This window comes from Thamnophis sirtalis, unplaced genomic scaffold, assembly GCF_051295495.1.
Source record: "Thamnophis sirtalis isolate CommonGarterSnake01/CBP01778 unplaced genomic scaffold, rThaSir2_p1.2 scaffold_6, whole genome shotgun sequence".
Classification (NCBI taxonomy): domain Eukaryota; kingdom Metazoa; phylum Chordata; class Lepidosauria; order Squamata; family Natricidae; genus Thamnophis; species Thamnophis sirtalis.
The window spans coordinates 4,721,017-4,743,675 of NW_028261386.1; the positions used below are offsets into that span (position 1 = coordinate 4,721,017).

The 22,659-nt window shown below is 43.7% G+C and overlaps 1 protein-coding gene across 5 annotated transcripts in view; it reads right to left on the minus strand.

Moving 5' to 3' along the window:
• Nucleotides 1-22,659, minus strand: part of ACACA (acetyl-CoA carboxylase alpha) — a 305,545-nt gene that overhangs the window by 272,422 nt on the left and 10,464 nt on the right. For 3 of the 5 annotated variants that reach the window (XM_087717128.1, XM_087717129.1, XM_087717126.1), the window contains exons 1-2: nt 8,447-8,544; nt 5,223-5,472 (exon numbers count right to left, since the gene is read on the minus strand). In XM_087717128.1, coding sequence (XP_087573254.1) covers nt 5,223-5,446 — 224 coding nt within the window. In that variant the 5' untranslated portion in view covers nt 5,447-5,472; nt 8,447-8,544. Of the gene's footprint in view, nt 1-5,222; nt 5,473-8,381; nt 8,546-22,659 lie in introns of those variants that run through there. The other 2 variants (XM_087717132.1, XM_087717127.1) reach the window with 2 other exon arrangements.

Consider the following 22,659-nt stretch of genomic DNA (forward strand, 5'->3'; position numbering starts at 1 on the left):
AAGTGCCGAGAGCTATTGTAAGTTTTGCAACTGTAAGCTAACTTTGAGTACTGAGCTGATTATATGTTACTGGACTATGTTATTTGGATTATCCCTTAACTGAAAGACATTGATGACTGACTGTCTTATCCGTGTATGACTTGGACTGTTTGATGGACTCTGATACCTCTATTTCCACGAAAGTAAAAGCCTACTTAAACTGCAGTGTCTCTGTATGCTGGTTTGTATGTTCTCCAACACAACTCTCACCAAAGCTTCTCTGAACGTACTCACTTTCTCAACGGGGAGCTTACCTAACAGGTACTTCTTGACTTATGGCCACAATTGAGCCCACAATTTCTGTGGTTAAGTGAGACAGTGGCTAAGTGAACGTTGAACCATTTCACCACCTTTTCTTGCCACCGTTGTTAAGTGAATCACTGCAGTTGTTAAGTTAGTAAGGCAGTTGATACATGAATTTGGTTACCCCCATTGACTTTGCTCGTCAGAAGGTTGTAAAACCAAGGACACTGCAACGGTCATAAATATGAACCAGTTGCCAAACATCCAGATTTCGATCAAGGTACCACGGGGATGTTGCAATGATCGTAAGTGTGCAAATGGTCATAAGTTACTTTTTTCAGTCCCGCTCACTAGTGGGTTTCAAAAATTGTTCGAACCTACTCTGTGGGTGTGGCCTCCTTTGTGGGAGTGGCTTGCCACCTATGTGACCGAATGGGAGTGGCTTGCCGCCCATGTGACCGGATATGAAGATGCTGACGACACTTGTCAGAACCACCTTAAATTACTTCACACACAGCACTGGCATGCATGAGAATATGATGTAAACTTCTTTTTTAAAAGGCATCTTTGGTTTGCATTAAAACAACTTCAACACACGCAATGTTCTGATTGCACCACAAACGCAGAAGTCATCCTTACCTTTCAGAGAGGCACTGAGATTTATAAATATGAGCATGATAGTATAGAATAATTATATCCAAGGACCAGTGGTGGGTTTCAAAAATTTTTGGAACCTCTTCTGTAGGTGTGGCCTGCTTTCCGGGTCCACTGGTGGAACCTCTTCTAACCGGTTCAGTAGATTTGACGAATCGGTTCTACCGAATAGGTGCGAACTGGTAGAAACCCACCTCTGGTCCCGCTATAACTTCAAAAAGTCACTAAATGAACTAAGTTGAGGACAATGATGAGAGGAACAACATTAAATCAATATGGGTAGTTCTTAACTTATGAAGACAACTGAGTCCAGAATTTGGTTATAAGTCCTTGCGGCTGTAAGTCGAACAACCACTATGACCAGATTCAATTTCACAACTGTTTTTATTATAGTTGTTAAGGAAATCACGGCAGTCATTAAGCAAATCACAAGGTTGTTACTGGCTCAAGGTTGACCCAGCCCTCCCTCCTTCCGAGGTCGGGAAAACGAGGACCCAGATTGTTAGGAGCAATACGCTGATTCTGTAAATAGCAATAGCAATAGCAGTTAGACTTATATACCGCTTCATAGGGCTTTCAGCCCTCTCTAAGCAGTTTACAGAGTCAGCATATTGCCCCCAACAACAATCCGGGTCCTCATTTTACCCACCTCGGAAGGATGGAAGGCTGAGTCAACCCTGAGCCGGTGAGATTTGAACAGCCGAACTGCAGAACTGCAGTCAGCTGAAGTAGCCTGCAGTGCTGCATTTAACCACTGTGCCACCTCGGCTCGTAAACTGCTTAGAGAGGGCTATAAAAGCACTATGAGGCTGCATATACCGTATTTTTTGGAGTATAAGACGCACCAAGGTTTTGAAGAGGCAAATTAAAAAAAAGGTTTTTGCACTCTGCAAACCTTGCAAAAACGAACCAGTTTTGTTTTTGTTTTTCAAAAAAGGGCATGCATAGCCTTTAGGAGGATTGTAGAGTGCTCCGGGGGGGGGGCAAAAACAAGCAAAAAACGGCCCATTTTTCACTCATTTCTGCCCTTCCCAGCCCCCAGGAACACTCTGCAAGGCTCCTAAAGGCTATGCACGGCCATTTTGGTGAAGGGGACGGGGTTTCGGGAGGCAAAAAATGCTGTATTCAGTGTATAAGATGCACCCAGATTTTCAGCCTCTTTTTTGAGGGAAAAAGGTGTGTCTTATACTCCGAAAAATACGGTAAGTCTAAGTGCTATTGCTAATATGGTGAGGGATGATCAAATATCAGGGACAGATTATTCCAGATTGCAACAACAGAATTGGGTAAGGCAACTTCACACCTTCTGTGGATTGGCCAGCCCAACTCAAGCCATTCCTTGTGTTTGTGCAACGGTTGTTTGATGTTCCGAAATGCTCACAAAGGAGGCAGCTATTTCTCATTGTACAGTACCTTGACTTATAACCATTCATTAGTGACCAAGGTTACAACAGCGCTGAAAAAATGGCTTGTGACTGCTTTTCACACTTCTGATGGGTGCAGCATCAAAATTCGGATGCTTGGCAACTAACTCATATTTATGACCGTGGCAGTGTCCTGGGATCATGTGATCCCCTTTTGCGACCTTATGACAAGCAAAGTCAGATTTACCTAAGAATCGTGTTACTCACTAAACAATTGCAGTAATTCACTTAACAAATGTGGCAAGAAAAAATGGGGCAAAACACTCTTGTTTAGCAACAGAAGTTTTGGGCTCAATTGTGATATAAGTCAGGGAGATGCGGTGGCTCAGTGGCTAAGACAGTGAGCTTGTCGATTGGAAAGGTCGGCAGTTCAGCGGTTCGAATCCCTAGTGCCGCATAGCAGAGTGAGTTCCCGTTATTTGTCTCATTTTCTGCCAACCTAGCAGTTTGAAAGAACATAAAAAACGCAAGAAGAAAAATAGGAACCACCTTTGGTGGGAAGGTAACAGCGTTCCATGCGCCTTTGGCGTTTAGTCATGCCGGCCATATGATCATGGAGATGTCTTCGGACAGAGTTGGCTCTTTGGCTTAGAAATGGAGATGAGCACTGCCCCCTAGAATCGGGAACAACTAGCACGTATGTGCGAGGGGGACCTTTACCTTTACCAGTATAAATGGGGCTTGATTTTGGACCCAGCAAACACTAATTCTTTTTGACTAATGGTCCTTCTTAATTGCTTATTTTATTTTATTTATCATATTTAGGAACTGCCCATCTCTCACACGGAAGGACTCTGTGTTCTTGCTGTAAACCTAGTTAAACTGTTGTGTTCTCAAAGCACCATCGGCAAAGCTTCTAATTCCAAATATTGGCTGGGAGACACATGATGCACAATATATGCAAGAGCAATTAAAATTCTGCAAGAGCCCATCTTTAGAAATGAAGCACTGCATGGCAGCCTTTTCAAGTACCGGGTGCAAAGAACAACAAGAACCCAAGCTGATATAAATTTTAGCAATCTCATGCTCTGTTTCCCACACAACCCCAGGTAGGATTGCCAATGTAAATTTGCAATTTCTTCATCCGAAACCACCCTTTCTGACAAAAATCCAGCAAAAATTACTGAGATGGTGAGACTTTGACAATTTTGATTATTAGGGGGTCTGGAGGCTAAAACATATGAAGAACAGTTGCAGGAACTGGGTATGTCTAGTTCTGTGATGGAGAACTGTTATGGCCCAGCAGGAGCCGTTGGAGCTGCCACCAGACTTCAACAGCGAGGGGCTCTTTGAGTCAGCTCTGGAGGACCCTAGAAAGGGTTCCAACTCCGAGCAGGGCGCAGAGAGACTGGTTGGCCACCAGGTGGCACCTGAACCTTGGACCAGTGGGGAGGAGACAAGGGGGAGTGATCCAGAAGCCAGCAGTGAGTCGTTCCTGGATGCCCGGAATTGAAGAGCTAATAGGCGTCAGGAACAGTTAAGCAAGTACAGGAGGTAATTGCGCTCAGCTGGTGGTCATTAGGCTCCTCTCCAGACTATAAAAAAGACTGCTTGTGCACACGCCCCTCTTGCAGAAGTCAACGCATTGACTAAAGAGAACTTTTGTAACTAACTTGGCAGGTTGAATTGCTGCCAAGGTTTGTCTGAGTTGTTGCCAAGGTCTTTATCTGTTTGTTATGCTTGGCTTTCAGCCACCGAGGTTTTGGTTTCTTGCTATTAAAGTACATTCTAGTTAAGCTTGTCTCGGCTTTCGTTACTGGACGGAGGAGGGGGTCAGAACAGAGAACCTATGGCAGGTGTGCCACAGGTGGCATGCAGAGCCCACTCTGCGGGCATGCCAGCCGTCTCCCAGCCTAGCTCCACTGTGCATACACACCCGCCTCCTGCTGGCCAGCTGGTTTTGGGATCTATGCCACGCATGCGTGAGACGCGTGCGCACGCACTGGGAGTGGGGAGGTTGCAGGCACATGTGCGGGGGTGGAGTGAGTGGGGGGGGCAGCATCCCCCTGTGCCCTGTTTTTGGTCCCAGGAAGCTTCAGGGAAGCCTGGTAGGCCCAAACCAGGTTGTGAGGAGGGTATGGCCTGCCCCACACCCTGCTTTTCGTCCCAGGAGGCTTCAGGGAGGCCTGCTAGGCCCAAAACAAGACATGGTTTTTTTTTGTGGCATGCATACCTGCGCGGGGGCCATGTCCATGCGCAGGGGACGGGCGCATCGCATTATGGGTGTGGGCACACACTGCTGTCACACACTCGCACTCACACGTTTTCAGCATCACTGATCTAGTTTAAGGAAAAGAAGGAGTAGGGGGTGACATGATAGCAGTTCTGGCTGGAGAATTCTGGGAATTGAAGTCCACACATCTTAAAGTTGCCAGTGTTGGATACTCTTGTTTAGAGCAACAAGAAAAGAAGACATTTTTAAGAATCCCATACAAGTAGTCCTTGACTTACGACCACAATTTAGCCCAACCTTTCTGTTGTGAAGTGAAACATTGGTTAAGTGAATTTTGCCTCGTTTTACAACCTTTCGTGCCGGAGCTGTTAAGTGAATCACCGCAGGTATTAAGTTAGTAACACGGTTGTTAAGTGAATCTGGCTTCCCCATTGACTTCGCTTGTCAGAAAGTCACAAAAAAGGGACCACGTGACCCCAGGAAGATACAACCGTCATAAAGATGAGTCGGTTGCCAGGCCTCTGGATTTTGTCTCACACGACCATGGGAACGTGTCAACGGTTGTAAGTGTGAAAAAGAGTCTTAAGTTACTTTTTCCAGTGCCGTTGTAACTTTGAATGGTCACTAAATGAACTGTTGTAAATTGAGAAAGACCTGTATTTGAAATAGGGGTTTTCATTTGGTCCTACCTCATATGAGGGGCCTCTTGAGCACCGGAGGAGCTGAGGTCGGACAGAGAGTCCGAACTGACGGAGACCGGAGAGATGGATTGCTCTTTTTCTTCCAGCAAATCAATTTTCACCAAGGAGCTCGTCTCATCTTCAGAGTTATCCTCCGAAATGGAGCCGATGATGAAATGGGAATGTAAATTCAGCTCCAGAAGCTTCTCGTCCAGAGGTGGTTTGTTACTCATCGTGCCGGCAAAGAAGGTTTGTACCGCTAAGAAGAAAACCAAAACGATATAAGCTTGTTAACTGTAATAAATATGATTAAAGGTAAAAGTTCCCCTCGCACATATGTGCTAGTCCAGTGTTTCTCAACCTTGGCGACTTTAAATCCTGTGGACTTCAACTCCCAGAATCCCCCAGCCAGCTGTGCTGGCTGGGGGATTCTGGGAGTTGAAGTCCACAGGACTTAAAGTCGCCAAGGTTGAGAAACACTGTGCTAGTCATTCCCACGTTTAGGGGGCGCTGCTCATCTCCATTTCAAAGCCGAAGAGCCAGCGCTGTCCAAAGACATCTCCATGGTCATATGGCCGGCATGACTAAACGCCAAGGGGGCACAGAACCTTCCCACCAAATGTGGTCCCTATTTTTCTACCTGCATTTTTACGTGCTTTTGAACTGCTAGGTTGGCAGGAGCTGGTATAAGTAACAGGAGCTCACTCCGTTATGCGGTGCTAGGGATTCGAACCACCGACCTTTCTGATCGACAATGTCAGCGTCATAGCCACTGATCCACCGTGTCCCTTTAAATATGATTACTAACATTCTATTTGTAGTAAAAGAAACTATATGGAGAATTTGATTGGCATTAAAAATAATTGAAATACTGAACAAGATAATAACGAAAGATTAGAATTTGATAAAAAAACATGTGTATTATTATTTTTAGAATTATATAACTTGTCAAATATAAATATGATGAATATTATTTATAAGTGATTAGAAAGGGGATATTTTTTTAATATAATAGTGGCACAATTAAAAATTAGAAAGGGGATAAACAATGGAAGGTTATAATTTAATATAAATCTGTGTATTACTATCAGAACTAGATAAGTCTGTTAAACACGAATATGATTATTAATGTTTTATTTGTAGTAAAACCAATTTCGTTGTATTTAAGTGCAAAGACAATAAAGATTATACTTATAAAAGGAGTGATATTTAGAATATGGAGATTAGCATAAAATAATATATTGAAATAGCAAGCAGCCAAGAATGAAGAATTATAATTTAACAAAATATGTGTATTATTAATAAAATTCTATAAGATTAACAACTATATAAAATATGAAGAATATTGTTATATTTGTACTAAAATGTAAGACACTCCGGTCCATACTGTTCATACGATGTTTCGGAGGGGGGGGGATGAAGAACACCCCCCCCAAAACCCCACCTGAGTTTTAAGAAGATTAACGTTTTTCATTTTTCAAAAGTTAAAACACATTTTCAAATTATAGGTAGTCCTCGACTTACAACCACAACTGACCCCCAAATTTAAGTTATTAACTGAGGTATCTGTCGTGGGGTTTGTCCCATTTTACAACTTTCCTTGCCACCTTTGTTAAGTGAATCACTGCCATTTTTAAATTAATAAGATGGCTGTTAAGTGAATCTGGTTTCCCCATTGTTTGTCAGAACGGAGCAAAAGGCGACCACATGATTCCGGGAGACGCCAAGCAACATAAATGTGATTTGTCAACCATCCAAATGTAAATCACGTAAGTGTGAAAAATGTTCATGTCACTTTTTTCAGTGCCTTTGTAGCTTTGAACGGTCACTAAATGAACTCTTGCAAATCAAGGGCTACCTTTATTGGTAGACTTCAACTTATGACTACAACTGGAGTCAGAATTTTGGTAATTAAAAGACGTGGTCACTAAGAGAATCATTATCTAAAACGTATGAAGAACGGTTGCAGGAACTGGGAATGTCTAGTTTAATGAAAAGAAGGACTAGGGGAGACATGATAGCAGACTTCCAATATCTCAGGAGTTGCCACAAAGAAAAGGGATTCAAACTATTCTCCAAGGCACCTGAGGGTAGAACAAGAACCAATGGGTGGAAACTAATCAAGCAGCTGTCGTAAGTATGAACCTGTTGCCAGGTATCTGAATATAAATCATGTGACCATGGGGATGCTGCAATGATCATAAGTGTGAAAAATGGTCACAAGTCATTTTTTTCAGTGCTGTTGTAACTTTGAACGGTCACTAAATGAACTGTTGTAAGTGGAGGACTACCTGTACTGCACTAGCCTTTTTATTTTCCTTCTATAACTGAAATATCCCCTTTGCGACAAAACTGAGAAAGAATTTTAAAAATTGTCTCCTTAATTCCTTTTTCTTACATATTAACCCAAATATGCCCAGATCAGGGGTCAGCAACCTGTGGCTCTGGAGCCGCATGTGGCTCTTTCATCCCTCTGCTGCGGCTCCCTCTCGTTGGTCTGCTCCACAATTGTTAGGGCTTTCGGTTAGGACAGGTAGAGGAAAAAGAAGGCTGCGCTAGGAGGAGACTCTATGGTGGGGGAACCGGACTTCCAGTTGGCAGAGGAAAAAGAACACTGCGCTAGGAGGAGACTATGGTGGGGGAACCGGACTTCCAGGCAGAGGAAAAAGAACGCTGTGCTAGGAGGAGACTCTATGGTGGGGGAACCGGACTTCCAGTTGGCAGAGGAAAAAGAAGGCTGCACTAGGAGGAGACTATGGTGAGGGTACCGGACTTCCAGTTGGCAGAGGAAAAAGGACGCTGCACTAGGGGGAGACTCTATGGTGGGGGAACCAGACTTCCAGTTGGCAGAGGAAAAAGAAGGCTGCACTAGGAGGAGACTCTATGGTGGGGGAACCAAACTTCCAGTCAGCTCCAGAATTGAACGGGGGGCTTCCGGTTAGGACCTTTGTGGCTCATTGATTGCTTAAGGTTGCCGATCCCTGGCCCACCAGATCTTTCCATTGTGTTTCTGAATACACAGCAGTGTATTATAATACCATTCCAAACTTCAATAGAGTAATTTAGCAGAATGGAATGGAAGTGGGGAAAACCGTCATAAATCAGTTTTGTTAGGACTGTTGTCACTTCAAATGGTCACTGAATGAACTGTTGCAAGGTGAGGACTACCTGTGTTTGAAGCAACAGAAGAAGATCAAACCAGGAAGCCCCAAGAATTTTTGATTGTGACTGACCTCCAATAATTCTTGTTATCCGAGTTGCGATCCACAGCCAAAACGAACTGAAAGAGAGAGAGAAAAAAACACGGTTAGACAGAGGTCAAATTACAACACCTAGAATATCACAAAACTAATATTTGAGGGGCTGCCATAGAGAGGAGGGGGTCAAGCTATTTAACAAAGCACCTGAAGGCCAGACAAGGAATAATGGATGGAAAATGATCAAGGAGAGATTCAACCTGAAAATAAGGATAAATTTCCTGACAGTAAGAACAATGGAACAGAAGTTGCCTTCAGAAATTGTGGGAGCTTCAGATCACTGGAGCTTCATCATCAAGAAGAGACTGGATTAAAAGGCGAAAGATTTATACGATCTGAAGAGAAACCAGAGTAAATTTAGTGCCAAATTGTTGGAAATGTGATTATGAACCAAGCACGTACTACCATTTAGTCATGCCGGCCGCATGACCACAGAGACGTCTTCAGACAGCGCTGGCTCTTCGGCTTTGAAACGGAGATGAGCATCGCCCCCTAGAGTCGGGAACGACTAGCACATATGTGCAAAGGGAACCTTTACTTTAATGTATATGTGTGTGTACACACACACACACACACACACACTTATTTTTTTTTATTCCTCTTCCCTTTTCCCTTTTATCTTTGTTTGTATTTTAATGGCTGACTTTAAATTTTACTATTTAATAAAGATATTATCATGACAAATAAACAAGTATCTACAAGTACTGCTTCCAAACCGTCAACACAACTCCACCGGGTTCCAGCCGTTGAATTTTACTTACTCATCAGCTCCCACAACACAGACACACACATGCAGAGGATTTCCTTAACCAGTTCTGGACCACCCACACAAAACTTAAAGAGTCGGGGACCTCACCTTTCAAGATCCTTGGCTAAGATGCCTCTCACAAGAATCGCTTACAGCAGGACTTTTATAGATGGAGACTTTCAGGCAAGGCGAAAAGGAAACGCACTCAGCATTTCTCAACTTTGGTGACTTCAGCTCTGTGGACTTCAGTTCCCAGAATTCTCAATATGGCCATGGCTGAGAATTCTGGGAATCAGACCGACTGGGAATCAGTTGTGAAAGTAACTGACAGATGACATATAGTGCTTAAAGTAAGAGCGTCCAATCTTGGGAACTTTTAAGACTTTGTGGACTTCAATTCCCAGAATTTCCCAGCCAGCCATCTTAGTGGATGATGACTTAAACATGAGTCAGCAGTGTGCAACAGCATCCCAAAAGCTAATACAATCCTTGGTTGCGTGTGTGTGTGCCTCCAACGAAACATCATTTTTGTGCAATCCATCTGCCTGTGGCTTTTTCTGCAAATGTAGCCATAGCCTAGGATGAGCACTAGAAGGCAGTGCAAATCTCCCCGCCTGACGTTCACTCAAACATGCTCAACCTGTTCGTGCCTGCCTACAGACAACTACGCAAGTTACAGCATGATGCACTGCAACAAACATCGCAATATCCAAAGTTCCCACTCTGTTAGTGACTAGCAAGCATCCCAGTCTATAGGGGTCTATCTGTGCCAGTTAAAACCCGGCACGCACAATTTTTCTTTTACAAATGCAGGTAGCTCGACTTTGCCACCGCTTCACATTCTCTACCTCCTGGCTGGCAAATTCTGGGAGGTGAAATCCACACGTCTTAAAGTTGCCAAGGTTGGAAAACTCTGATCTCAGAAGATAAGTCAGGGCCCTAAAAATGAAAATATTCTTGAAAGACTCTCTTTTCCAGGTTAAGTCATCTACAATTTCAGCACTCAGATGTAATGGATGCCATTATGTAAATCCCTAGAAAGAACTGGAAGCAGAGGCACCAGTAACATAGTAAAAGGAATGGTTCCACCACAAAACCGTGGTAGACTAAAGCGCGCTCGACGAAAGCGCGTACCTGACGTCATCACAGCGCAACGAAAACATCACACTGTGAGCGGTAAAGTTAAAATTAACGCGAAAACCTTACCCTAACCCCCCCAAACCTAACCCTAAACCTAACCCTAAACCTAACCCTTAACCTAACCCTAAACCTAACCCTTAACCTAACGCTAAACCTAACGCTAACCCTTAACCTAACCCTAACGCTTAACGTAACCCTAAACCTAACCCTAACCCTTAACCTAACCCTAACCCTAAACCTAACCCTTACCTTTACGTGAATCGGCTTGCTTTAAAAGCGCTTTTTAAAGCGCCCTTTTTTCTCCGCGGTCGAATTTGTCGCGCTGCTGATGACGTCAGGTACGCGCTTTAATCGGGCGCGCTTTAGTGGACCGGGGTTTTGTCGTGCCACGAAAGGAATGATAGGTAGAATTTGATTGGCATAAAAATATGTCTTTCCCCGAAAATAAGGCCAAGTGCTTATTTCGGGGGTCAAAAGAAAATGAGACCGTGTCTTATTTTCGGGGAGGTTTTATTATTTTTGAGGTGCGGGAGGCAGCGAGCGTGGTCACCTCATCGTGCTGCTGTATTGCAATATTTTCAGGAGAGGGCTTATTTTAGCACATGTGCTCAAAAGCCCAATTGGACTTGTTTCTGGGGAAGTCTTAATTTCAGGAAACAGGGTAACATATTGAATTATTGAACAAGACAATAAGGAAAAATCATAATTCAACAAAACGTGTGTATTGTTATTATTATTATTAACAACTTAGGGCCGTGATGGCAGACCTATGGCCAGCGTGCACATGCGCGCTGGCCTTCTTTTGAGGCCATTTTTCGCCCTCTGTAGGCTTTCTTGAAGCCTTTGGAGCACGAAAAACCAGCCCTACAGGCAAATCAGAAGTTCAGGAACGAAGGGCCTTCAGGGGCCTTCAGGAAGCTTCCCTAAAGCCTCCGGAGGGCAAAAAACGATCCTACGAGCAAACCGGAAGTCACTTCCAGTTTGTCCATTCCCAAACTTCCGGTTTTCCCCTAGGGCTGGTTTTTCGTGCTCCGGAGGCTTCAGGGAAGCTCCTGGAGCCTCCGGTGGACTTCCGGAAGGGGCAGGGAAGGTTGTTTTCACTCTCCCCAGGCTCCTATAAAGCCTCTGGAGGGCGAAAAAAAGCACGTGAAAAATGGGGGGGAGCTGGTCATGCGCGCGTGCACGCTGGGGTTGTGCGCATAACATTATGGGTGTGGCACACCCGCACACGACCCCCCCTTTGCTCCCCCCACTTTTGGCACGCCAGCCAAAAAAGGTTCACCATCACTGTCTTTGGGGGGGGGGGGAAACAGGACTGTCAATACGGAAATTGCAAGCGGTTGAACCGGAGCCAAACTTTTCTGAATTTTCAACTGATGACGGGGAAGGAGAAGGTGGCCTCGAAGGAAATGAAAGGTTTTGCATGATACGCCACCGTTTCTTTCAGGGAAGGACATTACGGATCCCAGAACACAGCTTCAATGCTTCTCCACACGACAAAGGAGGCTGTGTTCGCAATAACGTCGCGGCCGTGGGTAAAGATTCATGTAAAATGCCAGGCTGGATGAGTCACAAGATTGCCAGGAGGAATATCAACAACCTCAGATATGCAGACAATATCACTCTAATGGCAGAAAGTGAAGGGGAACTAAAGAGCCTCTTGATGCAGGTGAAAGAGAAGAATGTTGGCTTAAAACTCAAAAAAAACTAAAATCATTGGCAAAAAGAAGGAGAAAAAAAATGGAAGCAGTGACAGATTATATTGGGGGGGGGGAGCAGTGGTAGGATTCAAATAATTTAACAACCGGTTCTCTGCCCTAATGACCATCTGGGTAGGTAGGGCTCAGTGGTCAAGTGACTGGGTGGGCGTGGCCAACTCAATGTCACCCAAGTCAATGGGCGCTTCGCCTTAGCTGTTACAATGTAATGAGGGTTAACCGGAGAGGCAGTTTCTATAAGCAGGGCAATAAAGATGAGGCTAGAAACACCACCAGAATGTTTCCTTCCTGCCTTCCTTACAGGATTAGCCCTGCAAAGTGGAAAAAACAAAATAAGATTTCTTCCAACAACCGGTTCTCCGATCTGCTTAGAAAGTTAATAACCGCTTCTCCCGAATACGTGCGGACTGGCTGAATCCCACCACTGGGGGTGTGTGTGTGTGTGCTCCAAGATCACTGCAGACGGTGTCTACAGCCATGAAATTGAAAAATGCTTGCTCCTTGGATTGAAAGCTATGGCAAATATTAAAAAACAGAGACATCACCTTGCCAACCAAGCAGAGATGGGTTCCTACCAGTACAGACCGGTTCGGCCGAATAGGTAGTAACTTAGCGGCCTGGGTCCCTGGAACCGGTAGCAACCCAGGCATGCCACAGCCCTGAACCAGTTCTCCTATGGCGGCGCCATCTTGCTTTTCAGTTCTGCGTATGCGCAGAAAAATTTCGCTTGCAATTTTTGTTTCACTTTTAAAGGTTTTGCACATGTGCAGACATTTTTATTTGCAAATGTGCATGCCCATGGAGCGTGACATTTTTGCACACACCGAACCGGCAGTAATGCCAGCAGTGACCCAGCCCTGCAACAAAGATCCGAATAATAAAAGCTATGTTTTTTCCCCAGGAGTAAGGTATGGCTGCGAGCGTGTGTAGAGATTCACAGCATCCAGATCAAAGGTGCTTTTTCGTTTTCTTTGAAGACGTTCCACTTCTCATCCAAGAAGCTTTTCCAGTTCTGATTGGATGGTGGGGAAATGGAAGGATTTATATTCCTTGCAGACAGCTGGTCATTTGCATCCTTTTAGAGCTGGGGTCCTCAAACCTTTTAAACAGGGGGCTGATTCACAGCCCCTCAGACTGTTGGGGGGGGCGAACTGGCTGGGGGGGCATGGCTAAGGGGGTCATGTAACTGGGTGGGCATGGCCAACTTAGCAGTCCATTTTGTCTTTGTCCTTGCTGTATTCACCGACCCTGCGCTGGATCACATGGCTGTGAAAAACATCCTGAAAGGCTATTTTTAAAGCGTTTTTAAAGATTTTTAAAGCACTACTTTACAATCAGCAGCAGCCCCTCCCCTACTCGCCCACCGGCCCTGGATCACGTGGCTGCACTGGCAAGATCACCCCTCGGTCAGCTGGTCCTCCCCAGCACCCTTCGGCCATACCTTCAGCACAGCGGTGGGATCAGAAGTGCAGCTCAACCAGTGAAATAACTAATCAGAAGCGCAGCTGAAGTGGAAGAGAAGGCCGACTGTGAGGGGCGAGGCTGAATCTGGATACTTTGCTTTGGCGGGCCGTACCTTGGCCCGTGAGCCATAGTTTGAGGATCGGGGTTTTAGGGGATCATTGAGGCCACTTGGAGGTTCATCTGTGTCCTCAGGGTCACCTGAGTACTTGTAGCCTGCAGTTTTTCTCTCTGGAAATTTGGCTGTGAGAGTTGGATCCTAAGGAAGTGCTTATAGCCGTGATGGCGAACCAGTGGCACGGGTGCCACAGGTGGCACGCAGAGCCACATTAAAGGGCACACGAGGCATTGCCCTATGTCAGCTCCAGTACGCATACACGCGCTGGCCAACTGATTTTCAGCCTTCTCCAGGATGGGGGAGGCCATTTTCGGGCTCCCCAGGCTTTGGAAACAAACTTCCGGTAGGCCTGTTGGGCTATTTTTCACCCTCCACAGGCTCAACGGGCCTACCGGAAGTCTGGAGGCATCAGTGAGGCCGGCACGCAGGGGGCAGGTGGGAGGCCATTGCATTATGCGTATGGGGACACACATGTGTGCTATTGCGCATGCATGCGCCCTTTTGCTACCCGAACAGAAAAACGTTTGCCATCACTGGTCTATAGAAATTCTCACTCCAAACGAAATACAATAGAAGGGGAAATAATATAAGGTGAGCGGTATCGATTGATAATTGCTATTAGAAAGAACAGGAAGCTCCTGCTCGTATTGTATTGTGTAAATGTGGTGTATGTCTAGGCTTTGTGTGTGTGTATTTTACATGTTTGTTAATAAAAAATAAAAAAATAAGAATCAACTCCTTTAAAAAAAAAGAAATTCTCACTCAATAGGACATAAGGATTCAGTGTTAATGGAGGATTTTAGAAATAGTAAATGAAATGCCAGTGTGTGGTTGGTTATGAATTAAAACTTGGTATATTTTATGATGAAGGACGTTTAAACAATTATAGTCAGATGAAAATGGAGGTATGATGATGGTAACATGTATAAATATCTGAGTTAAAATACTTGAGTTAATAGCAATAGCAATAGCAGTTAGACTTATATACCGCTTCATAGGGCTTTCAGCCCTCTCTAAGCGGTTTACAGAGTCAGCATATCGCCCCCAACAACAATCTGGGTCCTCATTTTACCCACCTCGGAAGGATGGAAGGCTGAGTCAACCCTGAGCCGGTGAGATTTGAACCGCAGAACTGCAGAACTGCAGTCAGCTGAAGTAGCCTGCAGTGCTGCATTTAACCACTGCGCCACCTCGGCTCTAATATGAATTGTGTTTGTTGAAGGTGGAAGAGATGCACAAAAGTCTTTTTGTAACCAACTGATGCACTTTCTACAGTATGTAAAGAAGGATGTGTTTGTTTTAAAAAATTTTAAAAAAAATTTTAAAAAAGAAATTCTCACTCATCCAGGTTGTCACAAAGATGCTTTTCAAAAGGTAACTGGATTTCACAGGAAGGAAATCAACACTAACTGTTCTTTGGACGGCCAGATCCTGAAGTTGAAGCTCAAATACTTTGGCCACCAAATGAGAAGGAAGGATTCATTGGAAAACACCCTGATGGTGGGAAAGATGGAAGTCCAAAGGAGAAAGGGATGGCGGAGGATAAGATGGGTATAGATTGTGTTATCGAGGCAATGACCATGAATTTGCCTCCAGAGATAGTCGATAGTGGAGGATTTGGAGAAGGGGCTGGAGGTGGAATGCTGTGGTCCTCGGATCGCAAAGAGTCAGGCATGACTGAACAACAAGTCGATTAAAAAAAAATCAAAAAAAACATCTTGTGACCCTCTGGATGAATCCAACATTCGGGTCCATTTCATTAATGTTTAATTTAAAGGTATAAGAACCCTCCCTCCCCCACTCAACACTGATTCTACACTCTGGGCAGAGCACAGATTAAAAAAGATTCAATTTCTACAACAAAAGGTAAATATTATAGCAAGAGCAAACATATCCTGACCAGAACAAACATTGTATGCACAGGAGATAAACACACCTGGAGAAACACACCAAAACAGATTTTTCAGGGATTATTTTAAAGTTTGCAAGGTTGTGGGGAGTGGGGGGGGGCTGAAATTCTAAAGAGATGTTATTCAGAAAGGACTCACTTCCCAGATCTTATCAGAGGACATTGTTTAATAGCTGGGACATGAAAACAAAGCTCCTCTCTTAGAATTTTACAGGATGGTCATAAATGATGGGAGAGAGGCTGCTCCAGTGGTGGGTTTCAAAAAAAATTGGAACCTCTTCTGTAGGTGTGGCCTGCTTTCCGGGTCCACTGGTGGAACCTCTTCTAACCGGTTCGGTAGATTTGACGAAGCGGTTCTACCGAACCGGTGTGAACTGGTAGGAACCTACCTCTGGGCCGGTCCCTCAGACAGGCCGGTTCTAAACCAGGAGTCCCCAATCCCCGGTCCATGCCAGAAACCAGGCTGTGCAAACAAGCAAAGTCCCATCCATGGAATGCAGGGAGCACGGAAAACCGTACCCCTTCCAGTCCATTGAAAAACCACTCTCGGTGGAATTGGTCCCTGGTGCACAAAAGTTTGGGGAGCACTGCCCTAAGCCATGAAGGGCTTTAAGGATGATACGTAGAACCAGCTGATCCAAGCTCCCATAACAGAGGTATTACATGCAGCGGTGGGTTTCACATTTTGTTACCATGGGTTCGCTGCGGGCACACACGCCCCCTTTCACGCATGCACCCGGCCTTCCATGCATGCACTTTGCTCACACACGCGCCTTCCGCACACGCGCCCGGCCTCAAAAACGTGCCTAAATAGGACAGCATAGAGCCAAGGTGGGTAATGCCTGCGATTTTCGCTACCAGTTCAGGAGAACTGGTCCGAGGCGGCTAAATCTCACCTCTGATGACATGTTTGTATCAAAATGCTTCCATACCTGCGTGTGTGGCTTTACAGGTAGTCCTCGACTTACAACTATTTGTTTAGTGACTGTTCGAAGTTCCAACAGTGCTGGAAAAAGTGACTTATGACCATTTATCACACTTACGACCATTGCAACATCCCCATGGTCACGTGATCAAAATTCCGCTGCTTGGCAACTGGCATGGATTTATGCCGGTTGCAGTTGATGGTCATGTGATCCCCTTTTGCAACCTTCTGGCAAGCAAAATAAAAGGGGAATCCAGCTTCACTTAACAGCCGTGACACTAACTTAACAACGGCAGCGACTCACTTAACAACAGTGGCAAGAAAGGTCATAACATGGGCGAAAGCTCACAAGAGTTGTCTCGCTTAGCAATGGAAATTTAAGGCAAAGTAATAGAAATGGAAATAGAAACAGAATTCTTTATTGGACAAGTGTGATCAGACACACAAGGAATTTGTCTCCGGTGCATAAACTCTCAGTGTACATAGTACCCATAAGTGATAAATCATGATCATAATCATCGTAAAAATACATTCATCATAAATCATAAGAGTCAATACGGTGATAGTCATAGCAATCAGCATAAATCATACGAGGAAACTAAATAAAACAATATAAATTGTAATGATACAAGCAACGTGGTTATAGTCATAAGTGGCAAGAGATAGGTACTAGGAAAGAAGTAGTAACACAACCTTACTAAATAGTTTGACAGTGTTGTGGGAATTAGTTGTTAAGCAGAGTGATGGCATGGGGAGGAAAACTGTCCTTGTGTCTAGTTCAGTGTTTCTCAACCTTGGCGACTTTAAGTCCTGTGGACTTCAACTCCCAGAATCCCCCAGCCAGCTGTGCTGGCTGGGGGATTCTGGGAGTTGAAGTCCACAGGACTTAAAGTCGCCAAGGTTGAGAAACACTGGTCTAGTTGTTCTGGTCATTTTGAGGTTAGGAGTTGAAACAATTTATGTCCAGGATATGAGGGGTCCGTAGATATTTTCACAGCCCTCTTTTTGACTCGTGCAGTGTGCAGGTCCTCAATGGAAGGCAGGTTGGTTGCAATTGTTTTTTCTGCAGTTCTAATTATCTGTTGAAGTCTGTGTCTGTCTTGTTGGGTTGCAGAGCCAAACCAGACAGTTATGAAGGTGCAGATGACAGACTCAATAATTCATCTGTAGAACTGAATCAGCAGTTCTTTAAGCAGTTTGAGCTTCCTGAATTGGCACAGACAGAACATTCTTTGTTGTGCTTTTTTGATGACATTTTTGATGTTAGGTGTCCATTTTGAGATATGACAGAACCTAGAAACCTGAAGGTCTCTACTTGATACTGTGTTGTCTAGTATTGTAAGAGGTGGTAGCATAGGAGGGTTTCTCCTAAAACCTACTATCATTTCTATGGTTTTGAGTGTAGGTCGAAAGCTACCTGTATTCTGAACCAGCTGTAGCTTCCAAGGGACAGCCCCGTGCAGAATGTTTTGCAATAATCTACTACAAAGTTACCCTAATTCCTCTTTTAACTCCGTCCCCAGATTCTGCCACTCTTTCCCCTACAAGAGGGTGTCAAACTCTATTTCATTGAGGGCCGCATCAGGGTTGTGTTTGACCTTGAGGGGCTCGACATCGCTCGTGTCGGGGGGGCGCCTTTGGTGGCCCGCACACTCTGCTAGTGAAAACGGGCTCCCAAGCTCCGTTTTCGGTTGCAACAGCCTCCAGGAACCCTCTGCCAGTGAAAGTGTGGCCCTCCCGAGCTCCATTTCCGCTGGGAGAGGCACCACAGGACTGTGACCCGTCAAAACCGCGGTCCACAAAAGCGCGCTCGACGAAAGCGCGCATTTGACGTCATCACAGCGCGACGAAAAAAATTAAAAATTGAAATAAAAATTGAAATAAAAATAAAATTAAAGCAAGCCGATTCACATAAAGGTAAGGGTTAGGTTAAGGGTTAGGGTTAGGTTTAGAGCGTTAGGGTTACGTTTAGCGTTAGGTTAAGGGTTAGGTTTAGCGTTAAGGGTTAGGTTTAGGGTTAGATTTAGGGTTAGGTTAAGGGTTAGATTTAGGGTTAGGTTTAGGGTTAGGTTTAGGGTTAGGTTTGGGGGGGGTTAGGGTAAGGTTTTTGCTTTATTTTTACATTTTTCGATCACAGCGCGATGTTTTCGTCGCGCTGTGATGACGTCACGTACGTGCTTTCGTCGAGCGCGATTTTGTCGTCCGCGGTTTTGTGGTGGAACCCCACAGGACAGTCTTTTGCTGTCTCCAGGGCGGCCCCATGGGCCAGATCTATGCACCCCGCGAGCCAGATCTGCCCCGCAGGCTTTGAGTTTGACACCCCTGCCCTACAGAATCACAGGCTCAAACCTTGACCATGCTATGGCCAATTTTGGACCTCCCTTTTGAGAAGTCCAACTCAGAATGGATCTGAGTGACTTTATATGGCAAATGTTTAGATCGGGAGTCAGTCCGGTACCAATCTATGGCGTGCCAGCAACTGGGCCATGGAAACAAGCAAAGCCCCATCTGGCAATTGAGGCAGCACATGAAACCATGACCCCTCTAGTCCACGGAGAAACCTTTCTCCCTGGAACTAGTCGCTGTTGTCCCAAAGGTTGAGGGACACTCTTGACCTCTAGCTTCAATTTCCTCCATTCTCTCCATGGATAAGATGAGAAAGGAGCAACTGACTTCTGGTGTGCCAGCTAAGGATCTCCTTGTCAGGCCCTTAAGTATCACTTTAATCCAGGCTCTCTCAAATTTTGTACACTAGAAGAAAGAACCCTTGATATAGTTTCCAACTCAGGCAACCCTGCATAAAAACTGTATCTGCAAATCGCATCATATTCAGCATGAACGGTAAGTTGGAAATGTAATCATGCTATAATACAATAATGGAATTCACTTGATTTAATAATAAAACAGTTGGACCATAAGGAAGGCTGAGCGCCAAAGAATGGAGGCCTTTGAACTCTGGTGCTGGAGAAGACTCTCGAGAGTCCCTTGGACTGCAAGGCCATCCAACCGGTCAGTCCTAGAGGAGATCCACTCTGACTGCTCTTTAGAAGGCCAGATCCCAAAGAGGAAACTCAAAGGCTTTGGCCACCTAATGAAAAGGAAGGACTCCCTGGAGAATAGTCTCATGCTGGGAACGATGGAGGGCAAAAGAAGAAGAAGGGGACGGCAGAGAATGAGGTGGTTGGATGGAGTCACCGAAGCAGTTGGCGTGAGCTTCAATGGACTCCAGGGGATGGTAGAGGACAGGAAGGCCTGGAGGAACATTGTCCATAGGGTCACGATGGGTCGGACACAACTTCGCAACTAACAACAACAAATAATAAAACAGAACAATGTCATAATGTATAAATTTGCAAATAAGCCCAACCCGGGTAAGATGAGCTTCAAATTTTTAATTTAATTTAATTAATTTAATTTATTAGATTTATAGGCCACCCAATCCCCGAGAGAGTATGAAAAATCTGCCAGCCAGCTCAAGATTTTCATACATTTTAATATATTTTTTACAATTCCCTTATCTATAGGCAGTGCATTTTTCATGGTACTTTAGTTTTAAAAAATCCAGGCTCTGCTAATCCAAGGATGAGCTGATCCACAAGTATATACGGCAGTGTTTTCCAACCTAGATGGGTGGACTTCAACTCCCAGAATTCCCCAGCCAGCATGGGTGAGATTTTGCTGAAAACTGGAAATAAAAGTCATGTTTTGGCAAATTTGTCATAACATGCAGTCATATGATAAGAAAGGGGGAAGAGGGGGGACCATCAGAACTTTGAATCTGGTAGTACTTCAATGTCTTAATGATTGACAAATGATGACATATTTGTGTTGTTTTTTTTAAAGAAAATAAATAAATAAAAAGCAAAAAAAAAAAAAATTAGAACTTTGAATCTGGGTCGTAAGTGCTCCCCATGGGTTCACCAGAAGTTTGAACAGTTGCTAAGCAACCATTCATGATTTGAGGAGTACCTGTATAGGAGATTACCAGCATTAACCTGTACATATTTATTCAAAGGTCAACTTTGTAATGCGGATTGCTCTCAAGAAAATATTTTTAGATTGCTTCTCGCTTTATATAAACAGCGATGTGGCCCGAGGTGGATTTCCTCCACCAAATTGTTTTGCAGATTATGAACTTCATTTCCCAGAATTCTCAGAAATTGCCTCAGTGGATCAGGAATTCTGGGAATTGAAGTGTAGATATTTGGAAAGGGCCCAAAATGGAGAAGGCTGGCAGAGAGGTTAGAAAAAACTTAGAACACAATCTAAAAATCTTGGAACTCAGCTGGGATCATTTCGTGATTTTTTTTTCCTAGGAAAAAAAAAATCCAAATAAATGTAATACAATTGGAAGGGGTTTTAGAGATCATCCAATCCAGATTGGGTCCAACCCAACATCGATTACAGCATCTTTGGCAAATGAATGTCCAATTCCTGTTTAGAACAATCTTTCTCAAACTTGGCAATTGGTGGACAGAATCCTATCTGAGGCATTCTGGGAGTTGAAGTCCCTGCAACTGAATGGAATGGAATGGAATAGAATAGAATAGCATAGCAAAGCATAGAATTCTTTATTGTTCAAGTGTGATTGGACACACAAGGAATTTGCCTTTGGTGCAGATGCTCTCAGTGTACATAAGGAGAATAAAAATACATTCATCAAGAATAAAAAGATACAACACTTAGTGACAGTCAAGGTTACTAATGAGCAATCAATTCATACCAGGAAACAATAAAAACAATATAAATTGAAAGATATAAGCAACATATATAAGACCTCATTGTTAAGGTCCAGCCCCGATTAGAACGAATGTGTGTCCTGTGAATTTTAAACTATCCTTTTCTTATTTCCTTTTCTTTCTCCTCTTTCTTCTTTTGTAAGCCGCCCAGAGTCCTTCGGGATTGGGCGGCATATAAATTTTAATAATAAATAAATAAATAAACATGGTTAGAGTCATCAGTGGGGAGAGATAGATACTAGGAAAGAAGAGAAGAATAATAGTAATACAGTCTTGGTGAATTATTGACACTGTTGTGGGAATTAGTTGTTCAGCAGAGTGATGGCATTTGGGGGGGGAAATGACTTTGTGTCTAGTTGTTCTGGTGTGCAGTGCCCTATAGCTCTGATGGTGAAGCTATAGCATGTGTGCTAGAAGTGGCACATAGAGCCCTGTCTATGGGCATGTATGCTGTTGCCAACTGCTCTTGGACAATGAAAAAGAGCCAAAAACTGTTACGATAAGTAATAATTGGGTATGAGAAGGGAAGGTTAGAAATATTTTTGGACTATATATAAAGATTATTAATAACAACAATAATAAAAAAACAAAACTAGATACAGTTAAGTTTTAACTAATAGGGGGAAAATGTTATGATATAGGTTATAGTTAAATAAAGAAAGGATAATGATAATAAATTATATACATGGAGGATTAGAAAATTTTGGTATTAAATATTATGGATGTTTAGCTAAAACAGGATATGAGGATTTAATGTTAACGGAGGATTTTACAAATAAGTAAATGAAATGCCAGCATGTGGTTCTGTATTAAATCTTGGAATATTTAAGGATGAAGGATGTTTCAATAACTATAGTCAAATAAAAGTGGAGGTATGATGATGTTAATATAATAAATATTTGAATTAAGATATTTGAATTAATATAAATTATATTTGATGACGGTGGAAGAGATGCACAAAAGCCTTTTGTAACCAGCTGATACACTTTCTACAATATGTAAAGAAGGAGGAGTTGTATGTTTGTTTTGAAAATAAATAAAAATAAAATAAAAAGAAAAAAAGAAAAAGAGCCAAAAACCAGCGAACGCTGGCTGGGGAATTCTGGGAGTTGAAGTCCGGACATCTTCAAGTTACCAAGGTTGAGAAACACTGATTTAGAGACTTCAGGCAGGGAATTCATCTCTTCATTTGACAGCCTGGCTGTTGTACAGTCAGAAACTTTACCTTGATGACTAGTTGGATCACTTTGCAGTTTGCAAATTGGTTCTAGTCCTTCCCTCTGGCATCATGTTTCCATTTTTAACAACCTTGGTAAGAAATGCCGTACTAAGAATGACCTTCTTGCTAATAATTGAGACCTGCAATAAAGTTTTTCTGGCAAATGCTACCCCACAATATTCTTGCGTTATTATTGCAAAAGTCCACTTCTA